This window comes from Manacus candei, unplaced genomic scaffold (genome assembly GCF_025592945.1).
Source record: "Manacus candei isolate 608988 ecotype Guabito, Panama unplaced genomic scaffold, ASM2559294v1 h1tg000009l, whole genome shotgun sequence".
NCBI lineage: Eukaryota > Metazoa > Chordata > Aves > Passeriformes > Pipridae > Manacus > Manacus candei.
Genome location: NW_026138057.1, coordinates 1872500 through 1891348, shown reverse-complemented (window position 1 = coordinate 1891348; position 18849 = coordinate 1872500). Strand labels below are relative to the sequence as shown.

The window sequence follows — 18849 nt, the reverse complement described above, 5'->3', positions numbered from 1 at the left end:
GTCCTACCAGGAAACCTGCTCCAGCGTGGGCTACTTGCTCCATGGGTCCATAGGTCCTGCCAGGATCCTGCTCCAGCTGTGACCCATGAGGTCACAGCCTCCTTTGGGTATCCACCTGCTCCGGTGTGGGCTCCTCCAGGGGCTGCAGGAGGATCTCTGCTCCCCCATGGACCCCCACGTGCTGCAGGAGGATCTCTGCTCCCCCATGGACCCCCACGTGCTGCAGGGCACGGCTGCCTCACCACGGGCTGCAGGGGAACCTCAGCTCTGGTGCCTGGAGCACCTCCTGCCCCTCCTTCTGCACTGACTGTGGTGCCTGCAGAGCTGTTCCTATCGCATATTCCCACTCCTCTTGTCTCCGGCCACAGTTACATCTGTGCAGTGTTTGTTTCCTTCTTATAAATATGTTATCAGAGGCATTACCACCATCGCCTGCCTTGGCCAGCAGCGGGTCTGTCCTGGAGCCACCTGGCATTGACTCCATTGGACACAGTGGAAGCTTCTGGCAGCTTCTCAAAGAAGCCACCACTGGAGCCTCCCACCCCCAACTCCCAAAACATGGTCACGAAACCCAATACAAGATGTCACTTGTAAAAAGTGACCCCATCTACATGGGGTTATTTCCCATTCTGAGGAGGCAACGAAGCACTGATAAAATTGGAGCTATTTTGGTAACAGTTGAACTAGAGGCATCAGGTGGAACAGACACAGTGAAAATTTCTGGATAGTAAAAGGAAAATGGGGTGTATTCAGCACGAGCAGGGAAGAAATAAAATGCAATTTGTACATGTGTAAATGCCATTGCTAAAAAACACAAGTGTTCTTTTACCAAGTGTCTGAAATATTCAGGGTAACCACACTAACCAGGAGTGCATGTAAAACATTGTATTATCCTTGCTATTATTTTTTATTTGAATGAAAGCAAGAGTTTCCTCCTTTCCTCTTCAGTGATTGTCAGGAAAGACAAACCAGCGGCTTCAGGAGGGAAAAAAGAAAAATGAAGCCTTCAAATATACAATGAATTCTTGAGCTTCTGTTCAAAATTCATCCACTCCCTCTGTCTGCAATGGGAAGTGGAAGTGCCCAACTAACTGGGAGAGAAGGCACATCTCACCTGGGGTTTTCCAATAGACAACCAAACATTCTTCACACCAGCAGTATCCACTAAGGTAAGTTAGTTATGTATTTAAATTAATACAATACAATAAACCCACAACAAACAATCCAGCATCTTTAACTCCAAGTGAATCAACTCTGTCTGGATCATGAAAAACAAATGTGGAAAAGGTGCTCTTCAGCAGACATTTCTCACCAGCACAATGCAGGACCATTTTAACAGAAGTCTCACTTGGTCTGAGCTCTTCTGCTGTTTGAGTGTTGTTCACCCAGAACTTCAGAAACATGTTTCTAGTTTCCTCTCTTAAAATTGCACCTTTCAAAACAAGTTTTAAAAAAGAAACAGAAACAGCTAAACATTAAAGGCAGAAAAGGCAGAAAAGGGACTCAGGCACTGGACACATTTAAAAGATCAGTGAAGTTTAAATTTAAGCTTTTGCAAACAGGAGGTGGAAGGTGGGTAATGCTCTAATTGAGCTCAAAGGAAGCTGGTTTTATACTCCATTCTGCAATATTGAAACAAAACAAGAAGCTGGACTCTTAATTTTGATCCCACTAACAAGGAGATTACCCATCTGCTTCAAGGTAGACATGCTTCCAATACCTTGCTGAATTAGACTTTATGTGATCTTTCAAAACACTGGACCAGTCTACAAAGCGAATGTTAGATAAATAAAAACCATGAAAAATAAGCACTGAGTCAATTAGCATGACAAAATTACAAGTTTATTGCAAAGTAAGATGAGTTTTTTCCCTCAACAGCACATGCCAGAACTGTTAAAATTTTACTTTCAGCTAAATGTTACTCAGAAGTCATATCCCAGTTATGAGAACCAAACTTCATGTGTGTATGTGCATTTACTTTCACAAAAGACTACCCTGCATTTATTTATTAATGATGGGCTTATCCAAATATTTTAAACTAAGTATTTGAAGGAAATCCTTAATAAGTGATTCCTTAGCCAATTTATAGTTTAAGTATATTGGGAATAAACCAGGGAGTCAATTAAAAAAAAAAAAAAAGAGGACTCAACACTGCTCATTATCACAGTATAATCCAGTTTGGAACATTCTGCTTTGGCAAATTAATTACCACAGTTAAACAAGACAGGAAATCAGTCCATGTCTTCAACTGGAGAAATTCCTTCCTTTTTTTCTAGTTTGGATACCTGCAAGTAAAAAAGGAAACCAATTCAACAGTAAAAATGAGCTTGCATTTAATGTCTCCTGTCTTTTCAGACTTCCATCACAAAACAGTGTGGAGCCCAGATTTACCAGGAACCAACAGTGGGATACACTCCAGGGCACAGCTGAGCTGAACAGGGTGTTAGCTGCTGTTAAAAGGTGAAGCTTTCTTCCCACCCACCCCTCCCTTTGGCTGCCTGCTCCCATCACCTCCAAGTTTTTCGTCACTTTGGTGACTTCATTTGGCTGCCCAAGGAGTGAGACAGGCACCAAAGCCATCTCAGAAGCTGGGAGAAAACAGGGAGGCAGGCAAGACTGCCCTTTCAGTGACAGCTGTCAGAGCAGATCAGGTTGTAAACCTGGAATCTTGCCCCTAACAGAGAGCCCAGAATAATTAACATGACCACAGGAAATGCTCTTCATACTCACAGAGTTCTATAAAACTGACCTTCACTGTTCTTAAAGCTTAAAATTACCTTTATTAAGCTAAGCTGTTGTTAAGGATAACAATATAAATAGTTTCAGAAAGGATTCTACAAACTCAGGGAGAACAGACCAAGAGCACAAACTAAACACAGTGTTCTGCATGTTACCTCTAACTCTGGAAAATTCTATTCCATATTCCCCAAATCTATGAGGATATAGAGGGAGAATCATATAATAAATTCCCTGTTCTTATGTTCCTCCATCAGTATCTGCCACTGGTTGTGAAAGACACACAAATATCAGGTTTTTAGAAGGCTGATAAAACTTTTGGTCATTGTGGAATGACCAGTAAACATTGGAAAAAGCAGAAGGCAGCCTGCAGACACCCAATCATTGGGGGTGGATGTGCAACTTGTCTTCTGTTCCTCCAAATTATGCCACCTATTGAAATCCCAATGAACATTTTGGCATCTAGAAGTTGTAAAAAGTGCATGCTCTAGCCACAAATCCTTTATTTCAGACACAACTCCAAGGCAGAAGCTACAGACACAGCTACTGGTGCTCTAAACCACTAGAAAGTTCACCCCCTGGGTGGAACCCTCAGTTAGGTAGAGCTGAATGACACTAAGACTCCAAGGGCACATCTGGCAATTCTCAGCAAACACTCTGATCTAAACTTCCTCTTACCTGTTCCTTCTGCAGCAAATACAAAGGGAATTTTGCACTTAAAAAGAGCAGATAACTAAACTGGTTTGACTACACTACAAACATCCAAAGCAGAAAAACTCTTTCCACAAATCCAAAGGGTTTCTCCATCATTAGCACTCCAAGCTGTTTCCATTCACAAATGAGCTTGACCTGTAATGTGACTCTTCTACAGGAAAACCTGGCATTACCTAAATAAAGGTGGGGTTTATGTCGAGTTTATGACTTATTTTCACAGGCTTGTTACTACACCAGAAAAACCTTAAGTGCAGATTAAGTCCCAGGAGCAGAACTCCCAGTGAGACATTGTCCTAGACTGTCTTCAGAAATACAATTGTGCTGAACACACACAGTAAGAGGAAACCACATTCCCTTTCCTGAATAGGGCAAGTTATTATTTTCCAGTCTTGCAAAAAGCTATGTGAGTTATCAGCTCAGGTTACTGCTGAACTCTTATCAGTCCAGGTTACTGTTGCCTGCAGGCCTGACTCCCAGTTTTCAGGAATAAGTTGCAATGGCCAGCACCCTTGCCCAGCACAACTGCTATTACATACAAATCTAGTTAAAGAGTGTAACAAGATCCTGCATCATTTAAAGATCTTAATCACATTTACTGTAAGCATAAAATAATTACATTTTGGTCCAGACCCTACAAAAATATTTTACCCAACTCCCACTGAGGCCAAAAGAACTTTTGTCCTGGACTTCAGTGGGAAAAAGTCCAAAATGATGGAAAAAAACCCCCACCATACAGACCTACAATAAAGTACTGCACATGGTAGCTTTTATCCCAGGTTTCAAGGTAATAAAACACTATTACAACATGTCTGGCATTTCACAGAAGAAGGAATTAATATTTTATTACATACATAAACATATTCTTAAAAGCAACTGGGGTGTAAAATCTCTGGCAGAAAAACTTTCAAGGTGCTAAAATCCTTCACCCCAGCACTTTTGCCATAAAAGAGGCATTAAAAAAGAGTTTGAAGGGTTGGCTAAAAACTACAAAAAGTTTGGTTCTTGTAAATGCCTGAGCCCTTCCACACCTCACAGTGCTCAAACTAAGAATGGTACCGTTACTGTTGCTGTGTTTGAGCAAATATGCACTTGTGAGTCAACCAAAGTGAGGTTTAAAAAAGCAACTGTTGCAGAAGCAGGTGGGAAAAGCATTCACAGTGAATTGCTGCCTCTTATTGGCTTTCCCCACACAGATGTAGGTCAAGTCTTAATTCTGCAATTAGACAGATCCCTTCAGACAGGTCCTGAACTGAAAGTGAAACACATAAGCCTGTTGTCCTGACTAGCACAAGACTCCATGAGTTTGGGTACACTTATTAGTTCCTGGCCTCAGTAGATATATTCTTTTTTTTTCTTGTTTTCATAGCATTATGACAATAAAAAAACCAACACCCAAACCAAACAGCCTACACTGAAACCAGAGGATTCTTGGCCTCGCAGTTACGTGAAAACAACAATCACAGTTATTTCTGTGGTAACTAAATTGCCCTAAATGCTCGTGGTCTTGTGCTGGAGATTCACTGGAATCAGGCTCAACCCACTGTGAGGATTTTAGATACAAAACCATGCAAGAATAAGAGGGCATTTACCTGTTTGTCTATACACCTGAACTGCCAGGACCACGTGGTGTTGTAAAGGAAAGGCCTCAGGTCAAACCTGTTGTCGTCAGGGCTGTAGTTTTCAGCGTGGTAGGAAGGAGTGAGGGTGGTCATTTTATGCCTGTTAACTGAATACATCCTGAAGAAATGCTTGACCTTGGATGCCACCTGGTGTACAAAGAATAAAGCCCTTAATCAGATGAAGTTTCTTAGCATTTAAAAGATTTAGAGGAGAAGAGTATTTTGGAGAGTGTGTTCTACCATTACACAGTGTAGATATTCTTCCAGAGCAAGAGCCATTTTTTGGTCTCAGAACACATAACCAAAGGCTTCAAGACTATTTGGCCATCTATATTTCAGAGAACAATTCTCCCTTGAAGGTGTCATTCTGAAGCAATTATTTTCAAATTACCCAATTACTGTTTTAACAATTTGCAACACAGACAACAAGCTCCATTTAAGAGACGCAGACCAGCTCTTGCAGCATATTCTAATACACAAAATAATGAAAATATCCCTTTCAGTTAAAAGGAACTTGACCTTTCTCCAAACATTTCAGCAAAAACATTATCTTATTTTTATTTTTTTTGTTGTTGTTACTTTTGGTATATTACCTCTCTTGGAGTACAAACTTCCTTCCACATATTAATCAGCTTGCAGAACATACTGTATGGTCCAGCCTTTGCAATTTTTCTTAATTTGCCATAGATGGAGAGCTCTGCATATGTCATCCCCATATCTGCCTGAAAACACACACACAGGAAGTCACTGGAAATCTTAACTATGGAAACTATAATTAATAGTTTTATGGAGCAATTAATTAATTACCTCATCAGTTTGAGCCACTTGTCCGTCCACCAGGGGCTCTAACTCTGCAGTGGGTGGAGCTGACATGATACTGTAAGAAAAAGGTAAAAGGAAAAACATGAATTCTATCCAGTCTTATGAGTGTCAGTTAACAAAACAGTCTGGTTTGTTAAAAAAAAAAATCAAATGCTCTATTCAGAACTTTTTCAGGGCATAAGCTGCTAAAGGACTAGATAACTAAAGAAGTGGTACCTGCAAGCTAGTCCAGGTTTAAAAAACAAAGCATCTGGTTCCAACAGGTCCTTCAGTGGCATTAACCCCACAAATGCTTGCACAGGGTTGTGCAAGCCCACACATTTCAGAACAGAGAGGTGTGCAGAATACTTGGTTAGCACTGGAAGTATTACTGCAGCTTAGCTCTGGCGGCAGAGAAACCCAAAGCCTAAAGCCCAAAATATGCTGCAGACAAACACAGCCAGGGAACCACTGCTCACCTTCTGAGGGCTGTGAGCTGGAAGTTTTCAATGCAATACTGGATGAAGTTCTTCAAATCAGTCTTGCTGATGCCACCAATGGGATTGATGTCGGCACTGGAGCAATCGTACTTCGTCAGGTAGCCCCGGAGACTGAGCCAGAGAGGGAATTTTATATTGGCATTGAAAATAATAATGTAGCTGCAGTATAACATGTGATCATTTATACCATATAAACAGGAATTTATATGCTGAAGAAAGAAAGGGAGGAACAGATTGCACATTGTTAATGTATTTATACCTAAAGGGCAAACATGTTCAGCTGCAACAGGGTTATCCTAAAGCCATGGAACTGCCTGCAGAAGGTATTTTAAACAATTATGAAGCACTGCCAAGCTGCCCACGCTAAGGCAATATATCTGATGCAAATACCACGCTGACTAATTAACAAAATAAATCCCAAAACACCCACAGAACCAGCACACTGTACTCTCACAGCTTTAGAGGTTAACAATCATACAGTCCTACAGGGATTGCTTTAATCTTCAAATACTCAGCTCTAATAACTCCAGAGTTTAAAATCTATTTTTCAACTCAAAGTTCACACCTAAATTCCTAATCCAGTAATTGAAAATGCCACAAATTGGGAAGTTAACCTAGTGAATGCACAGGGCAAGCTCTACTGAAAACAGCATATTACTGGAAAGCTATAGCAATACTTTGGCTAAACTTCTGAAAAACAAACAATTTTCCATTCAGGCTGATTCTACTATTTCAACTAATTTCACTGTTATCAGTGTATTCTTAGGTTTTTTACCTCTTCTCAGTAACAACCTACACTGGGATTTGGTAAAGTTGCCAGGAAATGCAGTGACCTGGGTTTAGATTTCTAATTTTCACCCACCTTTCATCCACATTGGCAGATCCCAGCACCAGCAGTCCCCCTGGCATCCCACGAGCCCACAGTGTCAGCTGAGCAAACAGGTAGGCAAGGACCATTCTTATTCTAGCCTGCAAAGCAAAATGAAAGAGAAATCAAGTTTACAAAGCAGAGTTAATTTCTCCCCAGTCACTTTTATTAATCAGTTCCCTAAAAAAACCCCATAAAGAACAAAAATGTGAGGGGTGGTACTGCATGAACAGCGGTCTTGTGGAGAAGATGCTGAACACACTTAGTAAAGCCAGGTTCAGTATCTGCCACTGCCACAGACTTCCATGACTGAGCAAGTTTGTTCTGCTCTGAACTGCAGAATGGGGAGCAGTTGCCATTTTCTACCTCCTACAAGGATCCACAAGGGATGAAGTGTGCAGATAAACCATCTGTCTACCACCCTGCCTACTTTTACAGAGTAAATAAATCCCTTTATTCAAATACGTGACATTTGTAACAAATTCACTTTGCTTTTTTGTCCCCTTTCTGAAATTCAGCTTTTTCCAAGGAAAAATAAAAAATATACCAAGGTTTGGTATTATTTGGTAATAATACCAAACCAACCTGGGATTCAGCCTCCAGCTCCAGCCACAACTGTGGTGTTAAGCAAATCATGACACTCTGTGACTAAAGCCTATCCAAAGAGCTGATCAAAGATCCAATGTTTGCTTCCAGAGGAGACAGCTGGATTTCTCCAGTAATAGAGGGGAGAAAGATCAAGTCCTCAAACTAACAGAAAACTACCAAATAGGATGACCAACACTGAGCCAGAATTCAAGCAGAGTTGCTGGTTGGATTGGAAGCTTTTTAGAATAAGCCAAAATAAGCCTAATGAAGATTAAGTACCTCCTGATGTTAAAAAAAAAAAGAAAAAAAAAATTAAAATATTCTCTTCTACTTTCTAAAACCAAGGACATCTAGGAATTGAAATAGGTAAGCTTGATATCTCCCTCAGAGACTTTTAGAGGCTGCCAACATTCACCAGGGGAAAGTGTACAGCAGCAGTATTTTTGGGTCTTGACCTGCCACAATCCTGCTGGACTCAGACTTGCCTGTTGAGATACTTTGCTGCTTGTTTTCCTGACCTGGCAACTGTCTGTTGGGATGCTTTTCTAAAAGGCACCTAGACCAGTGCTGCTGATGGGATACAGGCAGATGCTCTTCCTTCCTGACCCTCCTACAGAAGTCATAAACAACTGGTCTCCTCCTGAATTATGTGAGACTGTAGATTTCTGCTGCAGACAAGCATTTATTTACTGGGAAGCCCACGAATCTTCAGGGACATACCACAAGTTCAGGTTGGTATTTTACCATTTTGTACTCTAAAAAAAAACCAAAACCACAACCAAGAGGGTCTGACCTGATTCAGCCTCCACACACCTGCACATTCTGCAGTGCTAAGCTTTCTCTGCTGCTCCCTCCGTAGACAGAAAATCGGGGAGTTCGACCTGTCACCATGCTGAAAATTCCCACAACAGCTTTCACAGCCACATCTATGTTCAGGTTGATGTGATAGCTGAGAAGAATTCAAGCAGAAGTGACTCAACCAGCACAATCTGGCTACATAAAATAGCATTAAAAAGCAAAAAAACCCACCCATCATGTGATGTTTTAAGGCTGCCAGATCTGGTAGGAAGAAATTTAGGAAAGAACAACACTTTCCAGAGGCTGTGCTTTGCCAAACACTTTTAAGTTTGCCTCACATTAACACTTAAATAATATCTGTAGTAATCCTACTTAACACACCTCCTATTCCTCTTATTTTTTCCCATTTTAGAATTTGCAAGTTTGAGATGAAAGTCTTTGCCAGAACACGTGTTGTTTTTTTTTTCCCCCCCAGCTTGTACCTGCCTATTTGCTCAGCCAGAAGTTTTGCCCTGTTGCAGGTGTCCTGGGAGGAATTCTCACTGGCCATGTAGCACGTGGTAAAGACACGCTTGCAGAATTCCCGAGGATCCTCGGGGATGTAGGTCTCGTCGTGGACAATCCTTCGGGCATCAGCCAGCACATCTGCATCTGAGGGCAGGGCAAAGGAACACAGCAAGAGGGCAAATTGCTGCACTCCTGCTACCCAGGATGTGCAAATACCTTGTGCCTTCCTTGTATTCCAGTTCAGCTTCACACCAAATGAGATGATTCCATCGTCTAACTCCCCAGACAAAATTTCGGGTATCAAATAAAAGAATTACTGGGTTTGCTTCTGATTTTGGACATGGAAATATTAAATCCTTTTGATCTATTAAAGAATCTTCGTAGAAAACCTAACCCAATATGTAAAAAGGTTTAGTCAAATACAAAAAGTCTATTTAAAGCCAGTTTTAGAGCTTGAACCATGCCTAACCATGCCGATATTAACAGAAGGAGAAAACTTTCAGGATAAACTGAAATCCCAAAACTACATCAGCAACGAATAATACTCCAGACAGAAACCAGTCTGAGTTCCACATCCAATTCTTGAACCCAAAATGAAAACTACTAAGCTAATTCAAAAAATCTGAACCTGCACATAGGTTTTTTGCTTGGAATTTCAGAGGAGATGCAAAGGACTCCATTGGAACAACTGGGAAGGAGTCTGCCAACGATGGCCTCTTGCATCTACTACACCCAGACAATATTAACTTGTCTGTAACCATTAGTGAGCATGGCTGGCCAGACACACAGATCTACTTACTTCCATTCTTGACTGCCAGGCAAACCTGGTGACACATGGAATACACTATGCAGGCTGTAGCAGAGCTGTCGATTCCACCACTAAGAGGTAGGAGAAATCCTGCCTTGAAAATAGAGCAAGGAAGATGTTCCATGTAGCAAAATCAGAAAAAAAAAATACACTCTACTATTTAGAAACACATCTTGTAGTAAAAGAATGACAGGTGCATTGTTCAAGTTGCTTATATTCTACTGGGAAAAAGCAAAATAAACTCTCCTCAACTGGATAACAAAACAAGTAGTCAGTGGAAATCCTTTGGCTAGAAAAACTTCCAGTAAGTCTTTACTCTCTAGTAACAAAGAAGAGATAATAAAAATGATTACTTTTTCATATATACTTTACTATTAAACTGAATTATGAGTTCACATCACTCTGCTTATTTTACACGTCTCCATTATACCATTCCAATATTTTCCTTACTGAAAAACAGTAAGAAGAAATCCCCTTTGTTAGGTAAACTTGACTTGTAAAGAAAAGCACGATTCCTAAGGGAAAGGTGCAAAGAGCACACTGAAGTCACATTTGGAATACAATTTTTAAGTCTGAATGAGCTACCAGTGAAAAACTCTAACCTTGAACCTTGGACTAGCATCCCTTTGCATTCCCAGCTGCACAGGATTGCAATGTGCCCTGTCCCTGTGGCACAGAAGACGATGTGCAACCAAGGCAAAGAACAAAACCAATTATTTTACCTGTTTGCTGCGCCTTAAATAGTCCCAAAGCCAACATGCAGGTCCAAGGCTGAAATTACAGAACATGATTATTCTTAGAGGGTTGTGGAATAATACCTAAGCAAGTCAACATATTTCCTGTGATCTTCCAATGAGACACTTTCTTTACTTAAATCTAAGTAACATCTTATGATTATTTCTTTCTTTGGTTTGTTTGAGTTTTGGTTGGTTTTTTTGTTTTGGTTTGTTTTTAATCAAAATAATTTTCAAGCAACAGATTCAGTGTATGTTTACCTGATCTCCTCCTCAGGACTGTGATATCTCCACTGGATTGGCATACAGGTAGGTACAGCTACATCATCAGGACATGACAGAGCAAAATTCACTTTCACCCTGGGATAAGGATTTGCTTTACTTGCCTAAGCAACAGTACAGAAGAATTCGTAAGATATCGATTTTAAAGCAGCATATACCTATAAAACATCAGATCCATAGAACATTGTGAAAAATCAAGACATGCAAATACTTTTTAAATTCAGTAACTATTCAAACTTGGCAGAGTTTAGCAACACAACCTCCCCAAAGGATTCTTACCGCCAGGTTACGGGATGAAATCTCTGCTCTGTAACTTCGGACATCCTCCAAGTCCAGAGTGGCAACCAGCACCTCCTGTGGAAAGGCTTTCAATGTCAGATCCTTCCACACAAACACATGAACAATGCTTGGCAGGCCAGGACTATAATAAAAAAGAGTCGGGGAAATTTTCCACATGCATTTTTATGCTCACTCCACAGGCCATCTCTGGCTCAGCAGAATTCCTTAGGTTAAAGAGGGAGCACAACCAACCCACCCACAAACCACAACAAATTTATGGCTCTTGTCAGATGGCTGAACAAAAGGTTCACCAGAAAGCTGTGGCAAAGGACAAGGCAAGAAGCACACTGGGGAAAGAGATGGATTTGGCACATAATGTGAGGAAGCCTCCAATTTTGGTGACAAATCTACTGAGAAGGCGCTTTCTGAAGTAGAGCTCAACCTATGAAACCTTTTGTCTCAAAACTGGGTTATAATTAGAACATTGCAACCATTGCCCTTTTTTTCTTTAGATAAGGGACTTTAAATTAACAGGGTCTCTCCCCCACCTAGTGATTGCACACAAAAACATTTTCATGAAGTTCTTCGACTGTGACAGCTCTTCCTCCCTCACAAAAGCAGGAGAGCTACTGCAGATCAGATCTGGGCAATCTGACTAAGAAAAAAGCTTGGATCCAGTTGAATAGCATAGTTAAAATACATCTTTTTTTAGTCTAGGGACCTGGGCCCAGTGTCTGGAATGTCTGGAACACTGAGTGTTCACCATGTGTTGAGCATCAAGGTAGCCTTACTAATTTCAGCTGTAACCAGCAGCTCTGGGGTGAATATATTACCACATCATCCAGTGAGAACTGGGATCCTTGTGCAACTGTTTCTCCATTCATGGAAATCATGGCACAGCCATCATAATACAGACGGTCACCATCACAGCCCTTCTGGTTTGCAAAAATGTATATTCCACCATTCTGGGAAGGAAACATGCAGGAAACAAGGAAAAATGCTGTTCAGAACACAGCACCTGACAGGATGTTAAAAGACAAAATGTTATCTCTGTTCCTGCCCTTCTTACAGTCTTCTTTGTACCTTGTAAATGATTTAAGGCTGGGGCTCTCCCTTGTCTTTTGCAAAGGTACTTTGCATGTGATGTGCATGACAGAAACAAGTAATGACATGGAGTATATGCAGCGAGTGAGCTCTGTCCCTTTCACAGAGTTGAAAGTCTTCTATTAGCAGCAAGAATAGCCCAATAGAGAGGGCAGACCTTCCAAACTGAAATTCTAAGTTCAAATTGAGATTAAGAAATGCGGGAAGATGATGACAGAAGCTGTGTTTGGATATCTGAGGACAGAGCAGATACTGTTAAATATAACCAAAGCCTGTTAAATTACAATGGTCAAGCAGTTGCACATTTTTCACACTGTAATGTACACTCATTGCTTTATTTTTGTCCCCATCACTATCAGCTAGGATTACAGTCCAATTACTTGATGTCTTCTTTTCTTTAAAACAAACAGAACCCCCGAAGCAGAAAAATATTTTTTTAAGTAAGAAGATAACAGAGAAAAATTAAGGCTGAGTTTAAACACTGATTTTTATTTCCCCTTCCTGATATAGTTAATGATATTTCCCCAACACAACGTTGCTATGTGAATGAAAATTGGGAAAGAAACCGCCATTTTCAGGAAATGAAAGAGACTTTTGGATGATTTTTATATGTTGACTGTCAGGGCCCCCACACTCCTTCTATGTCCTGCCACAGGAGAGGAGACTGTTCTGAAAAAAAAAAAAAAAAAAAAGAGGTGCATAACCTTTTTTGGATATTAAAATTAATACCTTTGCTGTGGCAGAATTCACCAAATCCACTCGGGTGTGAGCCTTTCGCAGCACGTGGTGACTCCCAGAAGAGTTGGTGAAGATTTCCACACCATCAAGTCCCATGTCAATATGAGGGCTGTCAAAGCAACATGGATACACAGGGCAAGGTCAGCTGTGGTACCATTTTCCTTGTCTCTTAATAAATCCAAAAACAGAACCACAAAAAGGAGATTTTTTTGCTGCCCTTTTTTTTTTTTTTGACAATGTCCTAAGAAAGGAATACTGAAAAAAAAAAATCACATTTTTGACAAACCACAGCTTCTGCAGTTACAAGTGTCTGTAACCGTGAGATTTGGAAATATATCAGGAACATTTTGTTTATTTTGTAAACAGCTTTCATGGTGCCACATCTCTACTCCACCCCTTTGTGAAAGGGATCTTCTTTGTCATTAGGAAGAACTGTAACAGGAAATATTACTTAGGTTAATAGGCTTTGCTTTTCCTTAGTGACTATTTGTTGCTTCTTTATGCACTGTGTGATGCTGGTTAAAAAAGAAAGCAGCCAGGACTAAGCTAACAGCTGAATTTTTAAGAAAAGTGATGTTGCCTAGAAGCCTGTGCTCTGCCTTGTCAAATAGAAGAGAGTTCAATTTGTCTGTTAAGAGGAGTGGCTTAGAGAAGTTGGTCAAATCCAAGGCTAACAGGAATAAAGTAATTAAAAGACTTAATCTCAAAATTCTGAGACTATGTACAGTGAGTAGGAATAATACAAAGTTATGATTGTTGGACAAAATCCATACTAAAAATTGATACAAAATACCTTTGAGCCTCGATCAAGTTACAGGGACAGATCCAGAGAGGACATTTCAGCCTCAGGCTGAGCTAAAAGCTGAACAGTGTCTGGATTGTGAGCACTACAGTTTACCTGTCATTTGTTTCCTCAGGTCACTTCTTTCATTCTGGTTCTTTTTGTATCTCTCTCCTACCTTCTGTTTCTAATTAATTTAGCTTAACCACCCACATTTCTTGGCCATCCTGCACCTAGCCTAGTGACATCTTTCCCACAATGTATTTATTGCTCCTAATTATATTTTAGCTTAGTGTCACTTTCTGAAAGATAAATTACATAGAAGAATAATAAGCAGATCTTTTCAAACATTTATTTCAGGCAGGCCCAGGGTATGTTTTAGTTTATTTTTCATTTCCTTTTCCCCTTTTACCTATTTGGTGTCCAGAGTTCTTCACACATTTCTGCCCCTAGGCAGGTATCTTTGGTTGCTAGCACTGCATCCCCAAAAGGAACAGTTTCCTGGGAAGAAACAAGAACATCCTTATACACATGTAACAGAAGAATCTATTCAATTCAAAAAGTTAACTACAAATCTTAAAAAAATATAAAAATGGAATACCCATGCGAAATGAGTGACACAATATCAATCACATTACACCTTCCTTCTTTTTGTACCAAGTTTAATAAAAAAAAAAAAGCTCTAAATTGCAAATTTCTGGATTGACTGGGATTTTATGTTGAAATTTCAGTAGTATCCAGATCCAGTGCTTTGCTTCTATCTACAAAACAGAGACTGTTTCATGCTGTGAATCACATTCCTGCTTAAGTGGAAAATACCCTAAATTTTAGATCCTTCTGAATCAAGAAGGCCAAATGATTTTTTTTAGTTTTATTTCTTTTACTTAAAAACACATACCAAATTCCAGTCTCAAGCACAGATAAATGCAGTACCAGAATTGTGCAAAATAAGAAGATCAAGGTCCTGTATAGACAAATAACTGGGGTTGATTTTAAATTTGCTCGCTTTGTTGCCACATACCAACATACAAAAGCTTAAATTATGCTCTCATTAAATGTAACTGAGAACTACTGAGACCTATGAATTTGCAACATGACTGCAGCAGAATTTGATGTGCTGCAGTTTTTAAGTGCTGACTGTGGGGGACACTAAAGTTAAAAAAAAGCAAAAAAAGCAACCTACCTGTCCAGTCACTTCCTGAATTATCCTGGGTAGAAAATATTCCTCCACGTGCCTAAAGCAAGTTTATAGATTGTGAATGCATTAGGTAAATCACAGCATAAAAAACTTACTCCACATTCTGACACCTTCTAACACTGATTAAAGAAACTGTACTGAAGTTGTACAGCGTTCTATGTGTTTAAAAATAAAAAAAGACATTTAAATAATAAAAAAGATTTTTAAATTAAAAAAATATTTAAAGTATTTATTGCAGTTAAATAAATCAGAAATGTTAAGATTATAACCTTGCAAGTTATAGCTCTTTGCTTCAGAAATGCATGGTAAACAATGCTCCATCCTAGCTAGAAACTAGACCTATAAAATATAGACCATTATTTGCTGCAGAGATTTCAATTCTGCTGCTGCAGCTTCAAACAGCTGTGTTTTTAAACACAGTTTTAACAGTCACCAGCATACCTTGCTTTGCTCCACGGGGTGAACCACCTGAGTTCTCTGTAGTTTCCTGCATTTGCCAATGCTATTTTTGGTCTGATCAGAAGAATTTTCCTTAAATCACAAAACAAAACAGGAAGGGCAAGTTAAGACCTGATGTACAGCCAGACGAGGCTATATATGAACACTGGTTGAGATCAACTCTTTTTTTTTTCCTATTATGATGTACATTGAATAATTACTACATGCAAACACTTTTCAAGTTTCTGTTTGCAGACTCAAGGGGTTTTTCTTAGGTCTTTCAAGAACCAGTGAGAATTTAGTTTCTATAAATCCAGAAAAAAAAAAGAGATAGTGAAAAACATTAATTCTCTCTCAAAATTTAGTAGATAAACTCCATCAGTCTACATAGCACTGAAGAATCCTTCTTGAAGGCCAAATAGCTGTCTGAAAGGATACATTAATGTGTTATACCACAAAACATGTAAAAAACTTACTTATTTAGAAAGATCACCCGACAGTTGTAGCGAACATTTCTGTGCAGAACAGGCCTGTGAAAAGAAGAAGCAGTTAGCAGTGACTGAGCTCATTAAATGAAATTATAAAAGCTACAGAATCTACTTCACTGCACAAAAACTATTTTTAAGACCTCACTAAAAGGAATTAAGCAAAACAATGTATCAAGTTTTAGCTTCTAATTTTTTTCATTCAAGTAGTTGTTTGAAAAAAAAAATAAATCAGAGTTACTGACTGTCCTGCCAGTCTCAGATGTGTCAACTACTACACAAGCAGTGGCATGCCTTAGGAACACAAGCAGACCAGAAGAGTCCCCTTGGCTGGGCCAACTTATGTAGTCAAACCTGACTTCCCATGATACCACCAGCCCAGTTCAAAACCAATTACACATTTAAATCAATACTAACACCTCGGTGTACGTGTTAATTTTACAGTAATAATTTATCACTGGTCACTGTCAGCACATGACTCACAATGGTTTCGGTGATTTTGACACACACTTAGGTTGCTTAAAGATGTCTGTCAGTCAAAGCAAGTCACCTGAGGCCCAACATTCCTAAAAGACAGTAAATTTATAAAGCCCTTGGTGCTACATCCAACACAAAATCTGAGCTGGGCCCAGCTGTTAGGGTTCCAAATAAATAACAAATATCCTATTTGTCTCCTGAAGGGCTCAACCACCCGAAATCTTTAAAAGGATCATCTTTCAGAAACTGTTTCACATGTTGCAGTCCTAGGCAATTAAGTCCTAGGTAATTAAGAAGGAAAGTAGTGCAGTTCCTAAGATGCATTTGAAAGTTTGCTGCAGAGCCCTCACTATCCAGAAACACGGCAGAGGCAGCATTCCCTGAAGACCTACCCCTTTATCACAGGTACACAAAAAAAGCCCCAAAACTTACATTCCCACATCACAGATAATATCTTGAGTAGCTGGAGACTCCAAAAGCTTTTCCAGAACTTGAAAGGAATGCAGGAGCGTGTCAGACTCATAATAGTGATCCGAGCAGCCGTAACCACTGCATACAAAAACATTAAGAAATCAAAAATTCAGCTAATTCAGCACCGGAGGTGAAGAACCAGAACTACTTCAGACTGGGTGAACATTTCACCCACACAGGTAATTTATACAGAAAATGAGGAAGGAGCGCTGCCAGCATCATCCCTACTGACAGCATTTAAAACTCCCTGGCGTTTTACATCGCCCCACGACATGCCTTTCAAGGGCAGCATTCAGGCAGAATTCAAAGCGCCACATTTTCTCTGAAGGGAAACTCGCCGAAACAGGTTAAAAAAATCACCGGTATCGGTCCGGTTTCCAAGCCAAACCAATCCTGTGCTCGCAGCTCCAGCGCTCTTCTCAGTGCCGACAGCAGCACGCTTGAAGTACTTACTGATCTTTGGGCACTGCGGGGCTGCGGGGCTGGTTTTCCTGCTCTGTGTTTTCACGATTAAGCGGGAACGCAGCGAGCCAGCAAAGCGCTCTTACCAGATCTCGAGCTCCGGGCCCAGCCGGTACCGCGCTCCTCTGCTCCTGGCGATGGCGATACCTGCAAGAGCGGGGGGGTAAAACTCGGCCCTGCCCGGGGCTCCGGGACAGGCACGGGGAACGTGAGGGAGGCAGGGAGGGAAGGCAAGGAAAGGGGGGAAGGAAGGAAGGGAGGGAGGGAGGGAGGGAAAGAGGGAGAGAGGGAAGGAGGGAGAGAGGGAGGGAAGGAAGGAGGGAAGGTTCCTGAGGGCAGCCAGGAAGCTCGGCAGATGCCGCCGCCGCCGCCACCTCACTCACTTCTGACAATCCTCTCCAGGTTGCCCTCAAAGTCCAGAGCCCACTGGTTGAGGGCGCAGGTGGCCACGGTCACTGCCCGGCCCATGGCGGACCCGCCGCCTTCCTTCCCGGCCGCTTCCGGGGCGGCGCCGGCGCTCCCGGTCCCTCCTCCCGATCCCTCCTCCCGGTCCCTCCCCCGATCCCTCCTCCCGGTCCTTCCTCTCGGTCCCTCCTCCCCATCCGTCCTCCCGATCCCTCCCCCGATCCCTCCTCCCGGTCCCTCCTCCCGGTCCCTCCTCCGGCCCCGCCAGGAGCACCTGCAGCGTGGGAACAGATCTGACGCCGCCCGGCCCTGCTGCATCCCCGCACCCGCTCTCCGCAGTTTTACATCCCCGCAGCCCGGGATAACGGGAATACGGTCTTAACCCGGTTTTTTTTTGTTGTTTTTTAGCCCTGCAGCTTTTAAGAGGTGGCGCTCAAACCGAGTGCGGAGTGTGAGCGGTTCGGTGGAGCAGGGTGAGATGGTTTTTTTTTGTGGGCTGTTCTCATTTCAGCAGCATCCCGGCGGCTGTCAAGGGTGCTCATCCCAAAGGGACGGGGCTCTTCAGAGTCCACTCTCTTCTCTCGTGCCCCTCATCCCATATTTGGCTGCCCTGAGCCTCCTTACATACTGGATTCTAACTTTGTTATGTACTAGAATCATAGAATCCTTTAGGTTGGCAAAGACCTAAAGTCTAAGACCTGAAGTCTAAGTCCGACCATTCCCCCAGCACTGCCAAGCCCACCACTAAACCATGTCCCCAAGTGCCACATCTACATGGCTTTTAAATACTGCCAGGAATGGTGACTCCATCACTGCCCTGGGCAGTCTGTTCCAATGCCTGGAAACCCTTTCCATGAGGAAATTTTTCCTAACATCCTAGCTAAAGCACGCCTAGCTAAAGCACCTTGAGGCCATTTCTTCTTGTCCTGTGGCTTACCACTTGGGAGAAGAGACTCCCTCCCCACCCGGCTCTCCCCTCCCGTCAGGGAGCTGTAGAGAGTGAGAAGGTCCCCCCTGAGCCTCCTTTTCTCCAGGCTGAGCCCCCCCAGCTCCCTC

The 18849-nt window shown here is 41.6% G+C and overlaps 1 protein-coding gene across 1 annotated transcript; it reads right to left on the bottom strand.

Annotated features, from left to right (window-relative positions):
- Positions 1-1208: 1208 nt before the first annotated feature.
- On the bottom strand, positions 1209-17929 carry NADSYN1 (NAD synthetase 1). Its single transcript, XM_051777216.1, has 21 exons — positions 17772-17929; positions 17475-17535; positions 16888-17004; positions 15970-16023; positions 15497-15586; positions 15041-15092; positions 14270-14358; positions 13068-13185; positions 12068-12199; positions 11235-11309; positions 10935-11059; positions 10662-10710; positions 9931-10033; positions 9107-9275; positions 8640-8775; positions 7233-7339; positions 6350-6481; positions 5877-5946; positions 5663-5791; positions 5040-5216; positions 1209-2285 (listed from the first exon to the last, which is right to left on the bottom strand). Exons 1-21 carry the CDS (start codon positions 17854-17856, stop codon positions 2232-2234), a joined length of 2124 nt encoding a protein of 707 aa, XP_051633176.1. The 5' UTR covers positions 17857-17929; the 3' UTR covers positions 1209-2231.
- Between the last annotated feature and the right edge of the window lie 920 nt (positions 17930-18849).

What these genes read in the sequence shown, in the direction of transcription:
- NADSYN1 (XM_051777216.1), bottom strand. Translation starts at nt 17,856, where the DNA reads ATGGGCCGGGCAGTGACCGTGGCCACCTGCGCCCTCAACCAGTGGGCT. An exon ending in TTTCATCCCGTAACCTGGCG is followed by an intron (nt 11,060 to 11,234) that starts GTAAGAATCCTT and finishes ACTGTTGCTTAG; the next exon opens with GCAAGTAAAGCAAATCCTTA. An exon ending in TAGCACTGCAGAATGTGCAG is followed by an intron (nt 7,340 to 8,639) that starts GTGTGTGGAGGC and finishes TTTGCTTTGCAG; the next exon opens with GCTAGAATAAGAATGGTCCT.